This window comes from Pleurodeles waltl, chromosome 8 (assembly GCF_031143425.1).
Source record: "Pleurodeles waltl isolate 20211129_DDA chromosome 8, aPleWal1.hap1.20221129, whole genome shotgun sequence".
In the NCBI taxonomy this organism is placed as follows: Eukaryota; Metazoa; Chordata; class Amphibia; order Caudata; family Salamandridae; genus Pleurodeles; species Pleurodeles waltl.
Window position 1 is genome coordinate 608,472,547 of NC_090447.1, and position 20,458 is coordinate 608,493,004.

Genomic DNA, 20,458 nt, shown 5'->3' on the forward strand with positions numbered 1-20,458 from the left:
TGACTATGATGTCATTTATTTTCCTCAAGTCCTGCACGAGTCGGACCTTTCCACTCGGCTTTATTAGTCCCATTATTGGTGAATTACATGGACTGCTTAACACTTCTCGCAGTACTCCCTGTTTTACAAATTCGTCAATGAGTTGGGCAACTTTCATGAGGGTGTCTTGTGCCATGTGGTATTGTGGGGTCTGGGGAAAGATTGCATTGGGCTTTACAGTCACTTTCACTGGTTCCACTCCTTTCATCAATCCCACCTCTTTCCCTGTCATATCCCACACTTCCCTTCCGACTGTTTCCCGTAATTCAGCTGGGATATCTTCTTCAGTTATCATTGGGAACAGACAAATCAGAGGGTAATCTTCATCGACAGTTTCCATCTCATCCCCCTCTACACTGTCCTCTTCTTCCCCATCACTGCTCGTCTGAATTTTTATTCCCTCGTTCGAACACATAATCGAACAACCCAATTTACACAATAGGTCTCTCCCTAACAGTGCTATCGGGCTTGAGTCACACACCACAAATTTGTGTAACCCTTGATAGTTACCAATGCTGACTGGTACCGGATCTGTAATCGGGTTTGTCAGGTGCCTGTTTGCTACTCCCACCACTTGAACTGTACTCCCTGAGAGTGGCAGATTTGGTACTTCACTGCTCTTAACTGTTGAACGTGTGGCTCCCGTGTCAACCAAGAATGAGACACGATGACCCATTACTCTTCCCTCCACGTACGGACCCTTTTGATCAACTTCCAAGGATGCTGCAAGCACACAATCTCCTTCTTCTTCTGAACTTTCACTCTCCCATATATTGTTTATTCCACTCTCACTGTGTAATGGGAACTGTTGTACGGTGCCATTTGTACTCATTACCTGACCCGAGACCTGTGGAGGAACCATCACTTGCTGCTGACTCATTGGTGCCAAAGGTATTTGCATTTGCTGATTAGGTACCATGGGTAACTGCTGTTGCATTGGCTGCATTTGCGTCATCTGCATACGAGGCATCTGCATCTGCTGCGGCTGCATAGGTTGTAATCCCTGCAACTGATTTACGGTCTGAAAATTTGGGTTTGGACCTCTCATTTTCGGTCCCCTCATTGTCTGAAATGCATTGACATCATTGTTTTGCTGACCAACACCTGCACCTGCACCTTCCTGCACCACCATCGGGCACTCGCGTTTCCAATGACCGACAATTCCACACACGTGACACGGCATCACCTTCTTCATTGCCTGCACACCAGTCACAACAGTGTTCAAATCCGGACCATTATTCACAAAACCTCCTCTGCCTCTCGCCTGTGGCTGAAACGCCATGTTTCCCTGTAACTGCGGCTGCGGTTGCGGTACCTGTTGTTGGAACCCTTGCAACCCTTGCAGACCTTGCAAACCTGTCTGAGCTGCCTTAAGCTGCATCATCATCACCTTCTCTTTCAACCTTTTCTGTTTCACCTCAATTTCGTCACTACAGTATTTCGCATAATTCAATACTTCGTCAATCGGTTTCGACTGCCAGCAAATCAAATGCGACTTTATCATCTGACTTATCTCTGGCCTCAGCCCTTCCACAAATCTAAACACAAAATGAAGCATGTCCTTCGCCTCTTTTGTTTCCGTGCCACTGTAGTTCTTGAACGCCTTCAACAACCTCTCATAGTAACTATGAATCGATTCTTTAGCCTCTTGGGCAGTTCGATCAATCTTCTGCCAATCCACATTTTTCGCGGCAACCTTCGTCTTCAAATGCTCAATCACCTTATAGTACAAGCTCATCACCATAGGTGATGGTGCGCCCGTATCCCTATCTCTCTCTGGTTCAGTTGTCGGCCAACCTACCGCTCTTTTGCAATCCTCCCACAAATCTGCTGGAACCACAATCTCAAATAGAGTGTTCAGGTCTTCCCAGAGACTTTTTGCAAGCTTCACAAACCTATCAGTCTGTTGATACCATTCAATCGGCTTCTCTCTCAGTTTGGGAAAATCGTCCGTAAAAGACTGAATATCGCTTCTGTGCCATGGTACATGTATTAATTTTCCCCCTGCTGTTTCCCTCATTGGTAACATGGTTACTGCCTCACTACTCTGTGGTCTTTTCTCATTGTGCTCTGTAGCACTGTCCCTCCTCTTTTCCTTTCTCTTTACCCACCTGCTTTCCCACTTGTCTAAGCACTTCCACACTTGTGCACTCTGTAGCAGTTCTCTAAGGTGCGCCTTCATGCCTGCTGACCTCATATGTTCAAAATCTGTGGTCCCAAAATCCAACCTGTAGCTTCTGCTCAAGTGTTTTGTCTTGTCTATGTCAACCCCGTTTTTGTCGGCTATTTCCTGCAAGCTCTTATGTACCTTGTTCACTTCCTTCGTAATCCTGGGACATAGATACCTCAGTTCTTCTTCCGAGTAGGACTCTAACCTATTCACACCCATAGTCCCTTCCACCAATTCTTGTGCTTCCATGTTCAACCGCATCCTATTCATATAATCTTCTCCCTTCCCACTGGCTGAGCTTTGTGTGGAATTCAGACTGTTGAACCACTGTGTCAGCTGTTGCGCATTCAACCCCATAAGTGTAGCATTTACATTGACTGCCATTGATGGTTGCGGCAACCTTTCAGTGTTCGATGTTAAAGGTATTATCAGTGGGGGGCTCGACCTCACCAGTGTTGACTGAGCACATATGGGACTAAACTCCATCAAGGACCCAGATCCAGTTGGCTGAGCCGCTATCGGAGTTATCCCTGGAGTGTTTTCTATGCACCTTCTTTCTGTCCCATTCTGCAGCATCGATCCTTGACTGCTCATACCTAAGTTAGGCTGACTATACAAAGGTACTGGTGGGCCTACAGTAATGGGTAGTGATATCGCGTCTGGGTTCTGTCCATTTCCCATGTTTTGAGGCACGTTCATTCCCACACTATGGGTCATCATTGCCGGCATGCCCATCTGACTCCCCGTCATTTGAGCATGTGCTGTTCCCCCCTGCATCTGCTTTTGAGGCATCAAAAACTGGGTTGATTCAGCTTGTGCCATGGTTGGGTTGTGACCATTCTGTCCTCCCATTGCGGCTGGGTCTAAAATCATTCCCGTACTATTGTCGCTGCTGTAATACCTTGGGACCTGCGGCTGATAATTTTCTGCTGGTTTCAACATGGGCACATCTGGATATATTCTCCTAACCTGCGGTATCTGCGGGGTGAACAGTAAACTCGGGTCCTTAGATCCCGATGATGCTCCTGAACTCTGGGTTTCACTGTTCTGTACCGGTGCCGGAGGGGCAGAACTGGTACTTGGACCTTGTCCACTCTCCGCATAAGGTGGTGGACGGTCGTTCAGCAATTGCATGATTAACTCCTCATCCTCTAACTCCTCTTCTCTTCTCAACTTTTCCTCGTCCTCTCTATCCTTGGAACACCTCCTGTTTGTCTTACAGGTAGCTTTCTTACCTGTCTCCTCTTCTTCCTTAGTAATTGCAGGAAACAATTTTATCCCCTGCAATACATCTGACCTCCACACCTTCTGTGCATTATCCCACCTAGCGTCCGCTAGTGTCTTTTCTACCTTCCTTATCCTGGTCTCGAACTTATTTTGCTGCTGCTGTCTAGCCATTAGTTCCCAAATTGCTAGAGCCTCAAACTGTGCTGGCCTTGGAGGTACCTTCATGTCGTACATCGTGAATCTCAAATTCTCTAGGATCCTTATATTGAATGTCCCATGTATCGGGAACGCTACGCTCCCATGTTTCTCTGTCAGCTTGTGCCATTGCTTTAGCCAAAGACACGGAGCTACCCCCTTCTCTTCCATTACAATGTAAGCTGGTGTGCCCTCGGGCGGCGTCTCCTCTCCTACGCTCGCTTTAATGTAAGACTCCCCCTTCATCGCACTCCTAAATGCTTTAAAAAAAATTATTTTCTCGTCTTTTATTTCACAAAGTTTGTAATCAATAGGTGACTTTAATTCCCGGAATACTCTTCGCCTGCCTTTCCCCTTCCAATCGAGCCCCACGGACTGCGTCCAATCCGTGCGCGACCCTTCTCTGCAACCAACCTATCCCAGCGCGGCTCCTAGTGACGTCACACTCACACACACTGCGGCTGACAAAGCCTCGCGGCTAGTCCTCCTTCACCCAGCTCCTCTCGTAACAACTTCTGGCATGTATCGCGAGCTACCAAAAATAAAACAGATCTGTCGGTTTACTACAGGAAGGGTAACACAATCGCTTCAGGACCTTTGGGATTTTTCACTAGCCTCGGCAGTTATTCCATCTTTCTCGGTCCCCACGTTCGCAAGCAAATCTGACCCGCAGACCTACTCTCAACTTGTCAATGATCTATTCTAGTGCACTTAGAATTTTGTCAAAGCCCGAAGTCGAAGTTTCTTTCACTCCCTAACACACGTACCAACTCGTTGACCACGCCCGATCAACCTACTAAACCGCCCAGACCACAACATAAAACAACATACTCCGGAGTCTCTTGACCTCGCAGGGCCCGTCTCAACAACAACAACCACGTGGACCTTTTTATGCACGAAGCGCCACACGCACATGAAGTTCGACGACTTCCCTACTCTCACCCTCAGAGTCGCACCTCCGCTATTTCTATGAAGTTCGACGACTTCTCTACTTCTACACTCGGAGTCGCACCTCCGCTATCCTCTAAAAAGAAAAAAATTCCTCGCAACCTTCTCACACAATCTGCGGCAATAAGCTGTGCAAGCGCAAAACCCTAACTTCTCTCATACCGTCACTAGTACCGCCAACGCTGATTCCACACCTCCATTCTCTTCATTCGCAAGCTCCGAGATCCCGGGAAAGTCGCGGTGGACCTAGCCCATCATCATTCTGTCAATCTGTTTTACCCAAGAAAAATCTAATTCAACTTCTCGAGTGGGGTCTCAAAATGCGTGCTCGTTAATTCAACACCATGTACTCTAAGAGTACAGGGTCCCAAAAGACGAAACCATCCTCTGCTACCATCTACTGATAGAGCGGTCCGTACTAATAATTTACCTGTATTCGGACGCTCTTTAGGCCGATGAATCTTTTGACTAAGTGGGACTCTCCGTACTCTATATCGGTCAATTTAATCAAATCAATAATCAATAACGAACATAAGCAATACCTTGATCAACATAACACTTAACAATTAATCCAGAATACATTTTCGGCGAACCCTGACCTTTCAGCCAGGAATAACCACACCAGTTTATTCAAAGTTAGTGAATTTTATTTCCCTATATTAACAAAGCTAGCACAATATAGATGTGTCTCAACACCAAATGATAAACATATATGAACATTAATAGCTGTCCATAGCGGCGAAACAAGTGCAATCTATGCAGCATTTGAATAACGAGGCATTCGATAATAGCAATGCAAATCACTAAAACTATAATCTGCAACGAACTAATTGCATACATTTAGTCAGCATAACAAGATCTCAAATTGCATCGTGCGACATAAGGAATCCTCGTGTAACCTCAAATTAGCATCGGCATGTGGGACTACATGCAAAAACAATTTAGCAACATTAATTTGGAAAACTCCTAGCTAGGGATCTTATCAAAAAATCAGCAGTTGGTTACCTAAAGGAAACACAATGCAATTGTACAATTTCCTTTCATATTTACCAATTACGATCAGCATTCAAGGAAGTCTTCGTCTCACAGGTACCGTTTCTCGATCAGCATGGGACGGGGCAAAGGGGCAGGGGTGGACGGGGCAATTGCCTCACGGCGGCAAGGTAAAACTACTACTTCATGCAAGGGATCAAATTCAAGTTAAAGTCTCTAGGGCAAGAATCATTAAAGTCTCTTTCTCTCGATCAGAGAAAGCATCAAAGTCTCTCAAAATGGCGTCGCAGCAAAGTGGGCCATAATAGCTGCAATGTCCTGCAAAATGGCGGGTATCGGCTGGTGATGGCTGTAATGGCTGCAGTGGCTACTTTCTTCTCGTGCACCTGGTTTAAATAGACAATAGTTCAAATCCAGTAGGGTCTTCCATTGGAGGGTTCATAGGTTAGCTTCAAATTGTCCAATCAAAAACAACAGTTCTCAAGCTTTTACTTAAGCTTACATTATCCTTGGAGACGGGTACGCAAGTTGCAACATTTTATACCAATTAACTCACTTTCAGAGCTTCCATTGTCCGCACCTGCAGATCGACCTTGGAGTAAAGAGAAAATATGCCAGGCTGGCACGAAACCTTAAGATAAGCATGTGAATGATCTCAGTGGAAAAGTACAGCTTCAAGCAGAAATACACATTTAATAGCACATTGGAAAAATACGAGCATCTAAACCGTGAGACCAGGCAACTAGGCCAAAGCCTGCACTAAAGTTATGCTAAGCTAAAGCATTTCAAACAAGAAAATCGTAGCACACGTTTACGATTATGTCGGATTAGTGCAATTCTAATACACCACGTTATATAAAGCACGCTTATAAATGTTGGCAAACTACTCTGAGGGCACATTTTGTCCCCGTACAATCTTTATTAGTTCGGTTAAAGTCACACATGATTATTTCACACTACGTTTATGCGCTAATGAGGAGTAAGGAATGGATCTGTGATATGTACTCAAAACACCAAGGCCTGCTGGCTACACCATGTATCATACCCCATCTGCAGATGGACACTGCATCATGACCTGGGAAAAGGCTGCTGCAGGATCAGGACACATGAAACCCAAATGCAGCCCTTTTATTCTATGCTGCTTGCCGCTTCTGTTGTTGCACTCAGATACAGGACTCTGAGGGGGCATGCTGGATGTGGGAGGCTGCACATGGAAAACAGTGAATCTTGCCTATAGCCATCCACCCTGCCCTTCAGTGAGAGCCCTTCACCCACTCCAGCAATTAAAAAGACCATGGTCTGCCTTCCTGCCCAAACAGTGGCTTCCTAAATTGAAGCAATAACTTATTACATAGCAGTGTCAGTCTATTACACTGTCTCGGCACAGAGACCATAGCAGGGGGCTGTGTGCTGCATGATATGATGGGTCCTGGGGACCCCTGGCGCTGTGGGGATTTGGGAGTGTACTATGATACTTTGCATGCACACACTAACACACACACACACGTACACACATACACATACAGACACATACTGTACTGTCATTTGTCTTTCTCAGCAGTCTCTCTGTCTTGCTCTGAGTTTAGACCTTCTCCTGGTAACTGCTCTCTTGTCTGTTTCTTTCTGTCTTGCTCTGTCTTTAGACTTGGTTGCTGCTCTCTTGTCTGTTTCTTTCTGCACTCTAGTGATGAGTTTCACTTAGAGACACTGGGGTGCCTATTCTTCCAGATTTCCCTACTTGGGGAATAAACAAAATCTATGCATTGTAACTATTTCCTTTTTGTGCCCCAGATCATCAGAACACTGCTATCTGCCCAAAGAGAGGCTTAAACTAAACAGCACCTGCTGTGTATTGCTAAAGACTGCTCGCCCTATTTGCAGAAACACTCATGTCAGTGTGGTCTCAGAGGGCCCCTTCAAGTGTGGAGAATCCTAGGGGCACTATGCACCACAAGGGCTGTGAGGACCTCTGTTACGCCTCTGAGGATCACCACTAATCCAGTCTAAAACAGTCTAAAATTACTCTTCATTGTCTCTATACCCAGCTGCCTTATATCTGCTGTGCCAAATGCACATTGGAAGTTCCCTGGTGGGATAACGGAGTCGCTGCCCATTGAAGAGCTGAGATGGAGACCATCTTGGGACAGCGGATGGGAGATCTGACTGACAAAGCCTTGTCCTGGGCAGGTTGCAAGCTGCCGCTGAATGGTTGCCACACATATTTGGGTGCCGGCCGAGGGAGTCGGGGGCTAACCCAAACTGATGCTCGCACACCATTGGAAGCCTGCTGTAAGGTCCAAGAGCAGCAATGGAGGTGGAGGCTCTGAGTTGCGCCATAAGGGCAGACAGTAGTTAGGGAGAGTACTGCCTGTGGTGGGGGAACCCAGCTGGAGGGGGTGCCAGTGGGAGCAACTGGCCTGATGCGACAGGAGCTGCCTCGTGGAGCAAGGAGTCAGCTCCTCCTACAGTGAAGAGGCCAGAGAATGGGCCAGCGGTGAGTACACAGTAGAGAGGAAAGTGAGGAGGTCGCTTGGAGAAAGGCTAACCAGACTGCCCTGAGAAGCCTTGTGACATTGACTGACGAGGAGGCCCATGGTGTCGCAACTGCCCCTTGCTAGTTAGGCAGGACCTGGGAGGAAACATTCACGGGGAGCCCTGTGATAAGCCCTGAGAGGATTAGAGGAGTCTATCAAGCTCGAGTGGGTGAGGGCACTTTAAAGGTTAGAGGGGTGAGAGCCTCCTGCCGTGCTTGAGCTGACATCTGGCAGTGAAACTCGGGTCACTATGGACAAAGCATTCAAGCAGCCCCAAGGCATTACTGTTATGGAATACACCACACCCCAAGGCCTGCTTCCGAGAACTCTAAGGCAGACCGACCCCCAAAGAGAGAATGAACTAGAGATGCAAATGGAAGAACTCTCCAGAGCTGAGGTCTTTGCTGCAATTTACAGATCACAAGCAGCCCTGGAGGTGAGTTTCCATCAATGTAACTCTGCTGCGTGCAGACCTTCAGCAGGTGGTGGACAAAGTGTAGGCTGTTTCAGACCTGCAAACCAAAGTAAAAGTCTTGAAAGCCGAAATCACTCAGTTGACTATGGCTGCAAGGATCCTGGAAGAAAGGGGGGGCAGGCAGAGGGTGCTGAGGCAAAGCCCTTCATGCAGAGGTGGATCCAGGAGCAGTTACAGCCTGAGGTATTATCCCTACTCTTCGAAGTGGAGCGGGTACACATGGCCCTGGGGTGAGGCCCTACCAGGTGCCCTCCAAGAACCCTGATAGCTAGCATACTGCACCATAAGAATTGAGGCTGTATCATTGTGGCCACCAGGATGGCAACATTGCACACATTTGAGAGCCACACTATAGCTGTACACTCTGATTATACCACGAAGGTACAGGCACTTCACAAATCCTACATGGAAGTGAAGTAAAAGCTTAAGCGATGGACCTCTATTACCTGCTCCTTTTTCCTGTGTTTTTGAAGGTTATAGCACAGGGGAAGAGCCACTTCTTCAAGCAGCCTGAGAAGGCATTGACCTGGCTAGAAATGTTGAACAAACTAGGACACTAGTGCGTGCGATTGTCTCGTCCCTCCATAAGGGGATCAGATTGGAAAAAGGTCCAAAGGCTGCCTCGTTGAACACCAGGGGGAAAAGGTGCACTTTCCCCACCCCATCCCCGGTGGCCCACATAACAACCAGAAAGGATGGCACGATGGGCAGAGTGCATCAATACTCATTGGAGGACCCTAAGACTCCTACTGACTGTCCAGAGCCCCTATCGGGGTTGAGTGGAAGTACCATTAGGGGACCAATCTTTCACAGTGAAGCGCCAGACACTGAAATATGACGTAATTGTGGATGAGCGGCAGTCATGGCCTCTCACGGGGCTTTAATCAGCGATGTGCCTGTGGGTTTGAAGGATTGAGTGAGGGAGAGTAAATGACTCCCTCACTGGTTGTGGGCCAACTGCAAGCCTGGGGTTTAGAGAGTGAACAGGCCTCCCGAACTGCATTCCTAGCAGAAGGATAGCAGTTGGCATAAAGCACCCTACTGTTCTTACATGGGTATTGAGGCGGTGGTGTTCGGACTGGTTTTGGGTAAACACATAGTAGCTGACACCTGCCTGCTAGTTCTATATTTTGTACTCTCTTATCACTTTGAAGTTCGGTGGGGGTCAGTGCTTTAAATGGGCCGGTACTGAGTACGGGCACGTTTTTATTTTGAGAGGGTGAGTACCTGCACTTATCAGGAAAAACTCAATACTTTTCATTAGAGAGTACCGGCATTTTTCCATTCCAAGCACTGGTGGGGGTGATAAGAGTTGGATGTGAGGGTGGGTGATACGTGCACATTTCTTCATGTCGATGAGGGAGGCGAATGTACACTTGTGTGTTCCAAAGCTGGGGTAGGTCTGCCCACTGCCCATGGGCCGAGGGAGGTATGGGCAGGAATTTGTGTTAATGTTCAAAATTTACTGAGGCTGGAGTTTCATGAGCGGCCACACGAAACATATAAAGATGCAGACACTGAGGATATTACGGTGAATAGGATCCATTTAAGGATGGGAGTGTGTCACCCTGTAGTATGGCTCCTTTTGAGTAGATACTGACAAATTAGTAGATAGTTAATAACCTGGAATGTTCGGAAGCCAAACCGCTGCCTCAAAAAGGTACAGAGTTTATTCCTACCTGCACAGATATAAGGTGCAGATAGCAATGTTGCAAGAAACTCACCTACTTAGGGCAGAAGTCACATGACTGGAAAAACGCTGGCATGGGCACATGTACACTGCCAAATACTCCAGTTAAGCGAGTGTGGTGATGTCACTTGCGCCAGGGTTACCATTTCTAGAATGGACAGTTGTGACTGATCCCTTGGGGAGACATGTGATTGTGACTGGTATTCTTGATGTGTTTGTACTTGCCTTGTGAACACCTTTGTCCAAATTACGGATGATCATCTTTTTTCCTTCCGTTATGAGATTAATTGCATCCTATATTTGCATGAGGCTTAAATGGGTAAGGGACTTTAATTGCAACCTGAACTGGCAATTAGGCAAACATCCCTTACAGGCAGGACTTTAACCCTATATTGATCAGACATTGCAGGAGGTGATGGCAGACTTGCACTTGCTGAAGTTTTGGTGCCACCAGCACCCAGTGGCTAGAGTATACCCCTTTTACTTTCCTCTGCATGGAGGTTCTAGCAGACTAGACTTTGTGCTCGGGCACAACAACAAAAACAAGCATTCAGAATATCTTAATCAACATCTATCAAATCACTGTCCATAACTACTGACTATAATGTGTAGATAGCATATGTCCAAGATATTCACATGGCGCCTACAGACAGACACACTAACTGAAGCTGCCTCTCTAGGACATATTAGAGAATACACTCTGTCCTTTTTCCAGCACAACCATTACTCTGCAGATAGCAGAGTGGGAGGCTTCTAGCATGGCACTGTGAGGAGGGTGCAAAGTGCAGAAACAGGGTGGCTCGCAAACATGCATCAAGTTAAAAAAGGCAGATACGAGGTGTCTGTGCAAGGTTGGAGAAGTTCACACACATGCAGTAAATACAGCACCTATACAGAGAGAGGGATACATCTGGGAGAATCCTAGCATGGCTGCTGAAAAGGGACAAGCTGCATACCCACAAACTAAGTATACATGGGGATGGGACCCCAATGTTGTGGACTGAGATCAGATTAATGAGTACTGCTCTGCATGTCTGCAGTTACGATTTGCCCAGACACACGCCACCCCATAGGAGGCTTTGAAGCACTATCTAGTGGGTTGGGGTTACCACAGAATTATCAACAGAGAGTGGGTTGACATAATAAACTATGTTAAATATTATTGAAAGACTCGTTAGCCAGTAGGCTAATAGGACATAATCTAAAGTCCACTTCTGGGTAGCACCTATGGGTAGAGCTCGCATCCACATTGAAGCCAAGGGATTTTAACTTCTCCAATGTGTAATAAAGTGTATGCAGAAACGTTTAATTGAGGACTCTATGCCTAACAGATCTGTTTTGTAATAGAGTGTTACAATTTTGTTGTAATCCATGTTTAGTGACCATCCACTCAACAGGGACATTTGAAATAGTATGGTTTTGTTTCCTCCTACATCTGTTTCATTAACATAACTAATTTCAGTAGACTGTCTTTTTTTTGGGGACTAGTAGAGGTAAATAGGCAATCCTGGAGACATAAAAAAGGGGCATCATCAACTTGAGGATTCACAATGCACTGGGCCTGAATCTGGATCTCCAGTGAAGGAGAGCATGCCTGGTTATCAACACTCTGTCACGAGGACAGGGGTCAAGTATACCCCATACGTTTCCTCCATTGATGGTGCCAGTTTTCAAAACCCAATAGTAAAGAAGGGGTGGAAACATGAGCCTCCATGATGGTCGACATCAATAATACTATCAGGTTTAGCAGAGTACTGCAGGAACACAACACTACGCTCCTGAAAATCCTAGACTGACTGAAAGCCCAAGAAGTAATAGTTGTGCTACAGCAGTGTTAAGTATGTGGGACACATCATATCACCAAAATATATTAGTATCAACCCATCTAAAACCGAAATCCTTCAATGCTGGCCTAAAAGAAATTCCAAGCTTCCGGAGATTTTGTGGATACTATCCTTGTGTTCTGCATTTTAGAAATATCCGCTAACCATATACTAAGCTAGTAAAGAAGTATCAGCCAACCAGAAGACTTGAAAACTGACCCAAAGTCTGAGACAACATGCAACAAAGATCAAGATTTATTTGGTCACAGATGGACTGTTTCATGCCAGTAAGTTCAAGTAACATAAGACAACTCATAAACCTCTACCATTAACCTATGCAGACCTCCAGATGCAATGGGAATTATATGCCATGCGAGTGGAGAAGGCTTATGAGTGGTCCTATACAAAGGAGTAGACACGGAAGCATGACATGTTGCTTTGAAGGTCAGGGGCCGTCTCTATCCTAAAATAATTGTTCTAACAACAAACTAGAATTTCTGGCTTTCAGGTGGGCCGTAAATGAGAAGTTTTATGACTTATTGTTGAGACCAAGTTTACAGGTTGACAACACTTCCTTGAGTTATGTGTTTAAGAAGGCCAAGTTAGATGCAACATACAGCCAGTGGCTCACTGCAACTTTCTGTATATCTTCCAAATCCTTTAGTTGCCTCCTAAGAACAGCATTGATTTCACTGCTCTGCCATGAAGAATCCAGCAATCCACCTCCCAAGACAAGACGTTTGAGAGAGAATATCTGAGGAAGTGAACTCAATGAACAGCCTACCTTGGAACACCACAATCCTTTGAGTGATAGGTACTAGAAACAACCTCCAACACGGAATCTGAAACCTAATACAAAGTGGAAGAATCTAAATTGACTGATTTGTCAAAACTGACCAGAGAAGCCCCGAACAACCACGACACTGAGATAGCTGAATTTCTGAATGCCATGAAACACAGGTGGTCCTCCAACTGAGTCAAATGTAATCACCCAGAAGCCCAATTCCTGGTGAGAGGCTGAAATAAAATGGTGATGAAGGGAGATATTCAGTACAAAGAAGTCTCCTGTCCTAAAGGGCAGAAGAGTCAGTAGTTTGTGTTGCCCTCCACCTATTACAAACAAATGCTTTATGCCCTCCATAACCAAAAGGGATATTTAGGAACTTACCAAGTACTTACAAGCTTAAGATGAAGATTCCACTGGTTTACCTTATCTTACAAGAGTTGGTGAACTGCTGCAGGCAGTGCTCTTGATGCATTGCACACAAATGTCAGAAAGCACTAACCTTATAGTTCAGATCCAATGGGAGCAACAACTGGGAGCGATAAATGTTTTCTACACGTCCTCAAATCCACAGCGGACCATACATTAAATGAATGTTTTGGTTAGCAGTCTACCTAGGAAAACGGGAATAAGATAAGTGAGAAAACAGTGACACTAGATATCCCTTGTCTGTCTCGTCATTCAGCTGAGCACTGACATCTGCTGGAGTGGCTGATATCTAAATACAAGATACAGATGTTTTAATATTTTTTCAATCGAGTTACACAATCTAATACTTTCTATTACAAATAATACACCTTCAGAATATCTCTATAGATTCAGCTCCCTAGAACCTAGTAGATATTCCTGAGAATCAACACATACATATTCCCTATGAAACTAAGGTCTATAGTATCTCACTTGGTTTACTGCTCAGGTAACTATTTTTTACTTTATGGGAATGCACTTTCTGGTCTGTATATATATTCAAATAAGTTTTCTTAATCTGCAGTGTAACAAACATTAGAATTATAATGTCCACTTGGATGACAAGCAGTTCTCAATCTGTATTGCTATCTTTAAGCAGTACATTTATTGAGAGTAATATATCAAAGTCTTTGTTAATGATGACGATCCTTTATTTCTCCACATAGGTAAATGAAGTGTGCAAGAACATCTGAATCTAAAATCTGTAATGGATTGCTTTGAAACAGTACTTCAATGATAGAGTTGTATCCTCACAAATACATTGTGATTCCTAAGAAAACTTCTTTGTATTAGAGTCAGACTTCTGTCAATTTTAAAAGATGATCACAACAGTCTCCAAGGTTTTACAACAACTCTGCCAACAAGGTTCTGCCTGCAGCAACAGTGTATCACAATTGCATGCCAACAACACTCTGGATCACTAAAAACGTATGATCTTTAACTTCAAAATGGCCATAACCACTCTCAAGCCTCATGAGAGTCCTTTGGATTCATGGGATATGTCGTTTCCTTGATTGTATTCTGATAACTCTTCTAGTGCATCCAGTGATTAGCAAAATCTATCTCCAAATAGCACCAACACTCTGTGCACATGGCCATTCTTTCCTTCCTCTGAATGTACGTGTCATCTGAATGTTCAGATTATCTGTTGAGTGTGAAGAGTTGAGTGCAGTCCTAGATAATGATAGGTAAACCCTTCCAAAGACAACGACTTACATTGGGTAACTAGAAAGTATAGGGTCACTGGCTCTATGCACTGAATTCATAACATCTTGGTCATCATTGACCACTTACTCAGTATGATCAAGCATCTCAACTAGAGACAAGAAAGCATCCTGAGTGGAAAAAGTGTTGCAGAAGTACTTTGTCCACTCTGGTTGGCTGGCATTTTGACCAAGAAGCCGATCTTAAGTCAAAGCCTATCAAGCAAATGTTACAGCTGTTTTTTCTCAAGAAAGTCTGTATAGCATCCTACTAACCATAGGGGAGTGCCCAAGTGGAAAGATTAAATAAAATGGCGCTGAACATGTTAAGGACTCTACAAATACAGGAAAAGCAACAAAGGAGCCAGGATATAGTTTCGCTGATCCTTGCATACAACTAAACATAGACTGAATCCAAATGAATTCTCCACGCTACCTAATGTTTGGAAAAAAGACCAGATTGCCCTTCCACCTGTAGACCAAGAAAGAGGGTCCTCCTGATCCAGTGCCAGGGACGAAAAGAGACAAATAAGCTAGGAGGCAAATGCATTTTCGAACCAAACCTTGCATTGCAGAGAGCAAAATGCCAGTGATTCCTGTGTACTGAATCCATCACGCCCATAACTATATACAGTGCAAATTGCTCCACCAAAAAAACATGTTTCTGATTTGAGCAAGCACAGATCGCTTACTTGTGAATTCAAAGGAGTGGCTATGGACAATAGCAGAGAAAGTTAGACAAATCAGTCCTACAGCCAAGACCAAAACAGCACTCTGGAAGGAAATAGACTCAGTATTTTCAATGCTGGAAAGAAGATTCTTTAACTTAGCAATGAAGAAATGCAACCCACTAATAGACTCACTTATGCAAAATCCTTTACTTGCATGTTTTCGAACTGGTCTCAAACTCTGCGGTTCTCATAATAAAAAAAGTCTCCTTCTACCGGATTTTCCTACCTTGTCTTCAATGTCTCTTAGCTATACATCTTCTGTCACTTCAGTCTCTTCACTATTCCTGTCCTCCATAGCAACCTATTTTTGCTTCAGTGCTTAGAGGCACTTGAGTTGTTGTGCAGTAGCTATCTATCTATCTATCTATCTATCTATCTATCTATCTATCTATCTATCTATCTATCTATCTATCTATCTATCTATCTATCATTCTATCTATCTATCTATCTATCTATCTATCTATCTATCTATCTATCTATTTATCTATCGTTCCCTCCCTCCATCCATCGATATTGTTACATAAAAAGCTGCACTTCACTATAAAATGTGCTATAGTATGTGTCTGTTTGCGCTTTAGTAAAGTTATTTTATGTTTTTTTCTAAAATAAACAAAGGCTGGGCGCCAACCTTGTGCCTACTCCAGAAGTGCAAAGAATAACTGTCTCACAAAATCTTCAGTCATGTCAACTCGTTTATAAAAGAAATAAATTAAGATCAGGCTTCCATTCTAACTTCCTGTCTCCTGGGCCGACATTCCAAGTTCATCTTAGGTGTATCATGGCCCTGTTCTCTATTTGATATCACATTTATGATATCAGAGAATCCTATGTTCGGAATCCAATTGCCATGACTACCTCAGTTCATGATACATATTTTCCCAGATTGACCACATGAACTAATTTGGCTTCTCGGAAACAATCCAGATCTCGTCATAAGAACTACCCACATTCAAAATCCTACCTTGAAAAGTCCTTGTCACGAAACACGTGTCGGCTGTTTGCAGACTATAATTTTTCTACAAGGAATAAAATCCTCATCAACCTCTGCACACTGTTTGGACTTTGGACTCCTCTTTCCACTTCGTAACTAAGTCTCGGACTGCTTATGGTGTGCCGTGGTATTCTTTGATTTTGCTCAAGCACAGATTTATTTATTTTGATCAGTGCACCAACACCTGTGGTAGTTGGGTGTCTTATCAGGTTGGCAACCACAACAACTATATTGAACTTGAATCTACTTGTCAGACATCTGAAAGCAGATGTGCGAACATTGAGCATCGACCACCATTTTTTGTTTTGTCTTATACAAAAAAAGGATTGTGTTAGATTATATTTATGACAGGGATATGGATTATATTTCACATTACAAACATTTTAAACACATACAGAAAACTGGTTTGAGAAGTCAATCAATGCATGATTAATCACTGAACAGTATATACTGCAAAGTAGGAACGTCATATTTAATTTAACCTTGCACTGTTGCTGACTTATTTACTAGACGGTTTTTGGCCCATCTTAGGAAAATCAACATTAGGCTGTGCAGTTTACATGGCGCAAGCAGTGAATCGCTTAACATGAATCTACTTACTTTGCCCTCTGATAAAGATCAAAATGTCTAAAGCCTAGCCCAAAAGTACCCTGTGCTAATGAAGAGATTTTATAGACAGCAGTCTGCTGTTTTAATACTATCCCTAAGTTAAATTGTTTCATTATTTGTTTTTTACTTGGAAGGAATTTTGACATTTTATGATTTGTATCAGGATTTAGTTGTTTATGTTTTTAAAATAAACTTATGTTCTACAATAAGGTAACAGAAAACTCAAAACTTACTTGTGTGTTAAAGTCCGGTGTTCTGAAGATACAGCCTCGTTCCTCTGTATGGCTATGGAACTCCTCTGTGACATGCAATATCCTTTTAATATACAGCAGGGGTACTTTTTCCCTTATATCATGGTTTATCCTTGAAGCTACTCAACAGGGCACAAATATTTACATTAGCTTGGCCTGGCCTACTGCTATAGTGCAATGGTAGTAGAAGAAAACGTGTCTTCATCTTCCATGAAAGCAGGGCTAGTATAACAAATACAGATTCTCAGTTTTTTCGTAGTAAATTGCAGAGTTCTTCAATTCTTATTAATAACAGTAGGATATTTAAAGTAAGTATTCCAAAGAACATTCATTTTTATTGAGAGAGGACACTGGCACTTTTTAGACAAAGTCTGTTCTTATTGCATATCGTCTCACAGATGATATTTCTCCCTACCTTTTTCTTTTCCTTCACCACTGTATGGGTGAAGGCTTACTCTATCACAGTTGAAATGTCGACCTGAAAAACAAGGTCATTAGATGTGGAGTTAAGAAGCATCAACCTATATTTTCCTATGTATTCTTCCCCTAACGATAAAGTGGTAGTCAATTTAGGATTTTTGCAGCTTAACATTTCAATGCAAATTTGTAACATGCACCCAGCCTTACATTTTGTAATTATAAGCAGTTTATTTTTGCCTCGTTTAATTATCATTGTTGTTGTTTTCCCTACATTTACTTCCACCTTTTACTTGATTTTGATAAGGGCTTGAGTAATATGTATCGTGGGTTACTAAAATTACGGATTTGGATGTTTAAGAATATCAGTTAAAGATGGCAGTCTATATGGAACTCATTACCACTTCAACAGCCCACTTCTCCCAAACAACAAATGAACCTCCTTCAATCCAGCCATGCATCTTACCAAGATCCTGAACTCTTTCAAGTCAACCTTTGATGGCAGCCACACACCAAGTAGTCAACAGCACCCTATTCCTCAATGACAGAAGCAACCCTGCCTTTTGGTCCTGCTTGCCCTCTCTGCAACCTTCGACACAGTCAGTAATTCAGCTCTGTTCATCACCCTGAAAACATGCATAGGATTTTCAGGCACTTTTTTAGTTCACATTGTACTTGAGGAGTGTTTTAGCAGTGATAATGATGTCCTTCTTCCAGAGATTAAAAATCGCCATTAAATTGTGCAAGAGTGTCAATAACTCAAAAGGTGGGACTTTGAGATTAGGACTAAAGAAATGGTCTACTGTTTGACCAGAAGTAATTGAATCAAGGGTAAAATAACTCCATTTACATGCATAACTTTCTTCATAAGACTATTTTTTGACAAGATTACTTTTGGTGTAGATGCATCTTTTCGACACACTAATCATTTGATTCCAAGCTAAACGTATCTCTTTCTTCATTTGTCCTAGGTAATCCTGAGGTCTTGGAGGATTTCTGTTAGGGCTGAGCACAGGATGACACTCCCTGGAGAAGTCAGAAAATCCCATAGTGATTTTTTGTTAGAAGACATTTTACACAGCAAGTATTAAACCATAATTAAAAGTGTCAGCTATTATGTCATGTTGAAGTGCTCTGCTGTTATATTATGTTATATCATGTTGCTATTTTTTGTGAAGCTGTGCTATTACATGGCGCTTACATTAATGTTGTTCAGCATTTGTTGAGCACAAAATTGGCCACAGAACCACTACTTGATTGAAACATCTAATTTGTTTACTTATTTTCCGCATGTGGGAGAGGGGTCCTTCTTTCCCCTCATCGCTCAGAAGTGCATGGGTGTATGGGTCACTACTGTTTGCAACTGGCCAATCAGATCAAACGGTACTGCGAGACTGGTACTAGTCCAGAAAGGGCCTATAGGAGAAAAAGCCCCCCTCTGTAAATCAGAAATTGGACTACAACCAACATCAAATTACAATTGCAAAAATAACTCATGTAGGCACCAATACAACAACACAGTGCATCACTGCAGAACCAATAAACATTATATCAGCATCACAACACATTGAACATAAGCCAAAAAATTGCACATTGTTCACACATGCCCTTCACCAGGCATTTGAGCTTAACTTCACCCTGTTTATTTTGTTCACCATTTATTTTATCTGTTGTTAAATTGAAAGCACCCTTACTTTGTCTTTATTTACACAATACTTTCAGACAGAACATCAGGAAAATTACTTCTAAAGGATGTTAATGTTTTTGTTGTGTTTAAAAAAATACATTTTCAGAAAATAATTTGCAGTGATTTACGTTTGATTCATATGGGGCTACAGCTAGCATGTCTTTATGTGAAAAAAGTTTTTAAAAAGAGGGTTTGAGGTTTGGATCAGTGTTAGAAAAGTGCTACTTTTGGTTATGGTTAGCATTAACATAATTAAATAGAATGAACTACAAAATAAATCTCTTTAGTAAAATACCGTGCTAGGGTTAGCACTGGGGTTAGAATAAAGTCTGTATTTGTAAACAAACATGTAAATTGAATTACTGTGAATCAGAGGTTGAGTATGGTTAGTGTGAGAATAAGGTAACCTATTTTTATTAATTAAAACTAATTTCATTTAGCATTAGTATTAATGAAGGGTCATGTAATTAGGTTGAATTAAATACCATAACAACTCCAATCAAGCATTGATAAAGCCTAAAGGCTGCTGGCCAGTGCCAGACAGCTCGTTTGTGTGCAATTGTTTGTTTCTACATGCTTAGGAAGCAACTTACCAAATCCCTGTACTCCAATGAAACCTTCCCAGGCAACCATCATTGAATTGTATTGTCCTTTGAGAACCACGTTTTTTTCTTCGAATTCGAACTAATTGTTTGAAACAGGTTGTAATGTGAACTAATGGAGCCAACATGATTGCTGCAAGCTCCAAAGGGGTGGTTCGTACTCATGAGGTGTTAAAATCATCAAAAATGAGGAAGAATCTTTTTCTGTTATGTGGAGCTTAAATGCTCAACTGTTCTGTACAGTAGGTAGTGATAATACCAAAGCATATAATGCCTGATTACTTAAGCCTATACTTCTAATTTTAAAACAATAATGTTCCTTCAACCACACTCGTTTACTAGCAATATTATTTAATGCTCTTGGATGTGTTGCATAAGCATAAAATTACATATGGGTTAAAACAGTGCAGCTAGTAGCATAAAATAATGCAGACTAAACCTGTTTTGTGAATGTCAGAGGCAGTTAAAAATAATTTTTTGGTCATTATTGTGAGTTCAAGAACCTATATCTTTGGTAGGAGATTTTTTTGTTTGAGTCTGGCACTGTTTAAGTCTAACTGAGCTTGTGGGTGGCTATACATACTCCATTTTTGTGCAGTATAATTTACTGCTACCAATATTC

General features: G+C 42.8%; 1 protein-coding gene across 1 annotated transcript in view; it reads left to right on the forward strand.

Annotated features, from left to right (window-relative positions):
• Nucleotides 1–20,458, forward strand: part of LOC138249129 (F-box only protein 36-like) — a 342,371-nt gene that overhangs the window by 76,762 nt on the left and 245,151 nt on the right. Inside the window, exon 2 of the mRNA XM_069203148.1 lies at nucleotides 18,519–18,627. Coding sequence (XP_069059249.1) covers nucleotides 18,519–18,627 — 109 coding nt within the window. The remainder of the gene's footprint in view (nucleotides 1–18,518; nucleotides 18,628–20,458) is intronic.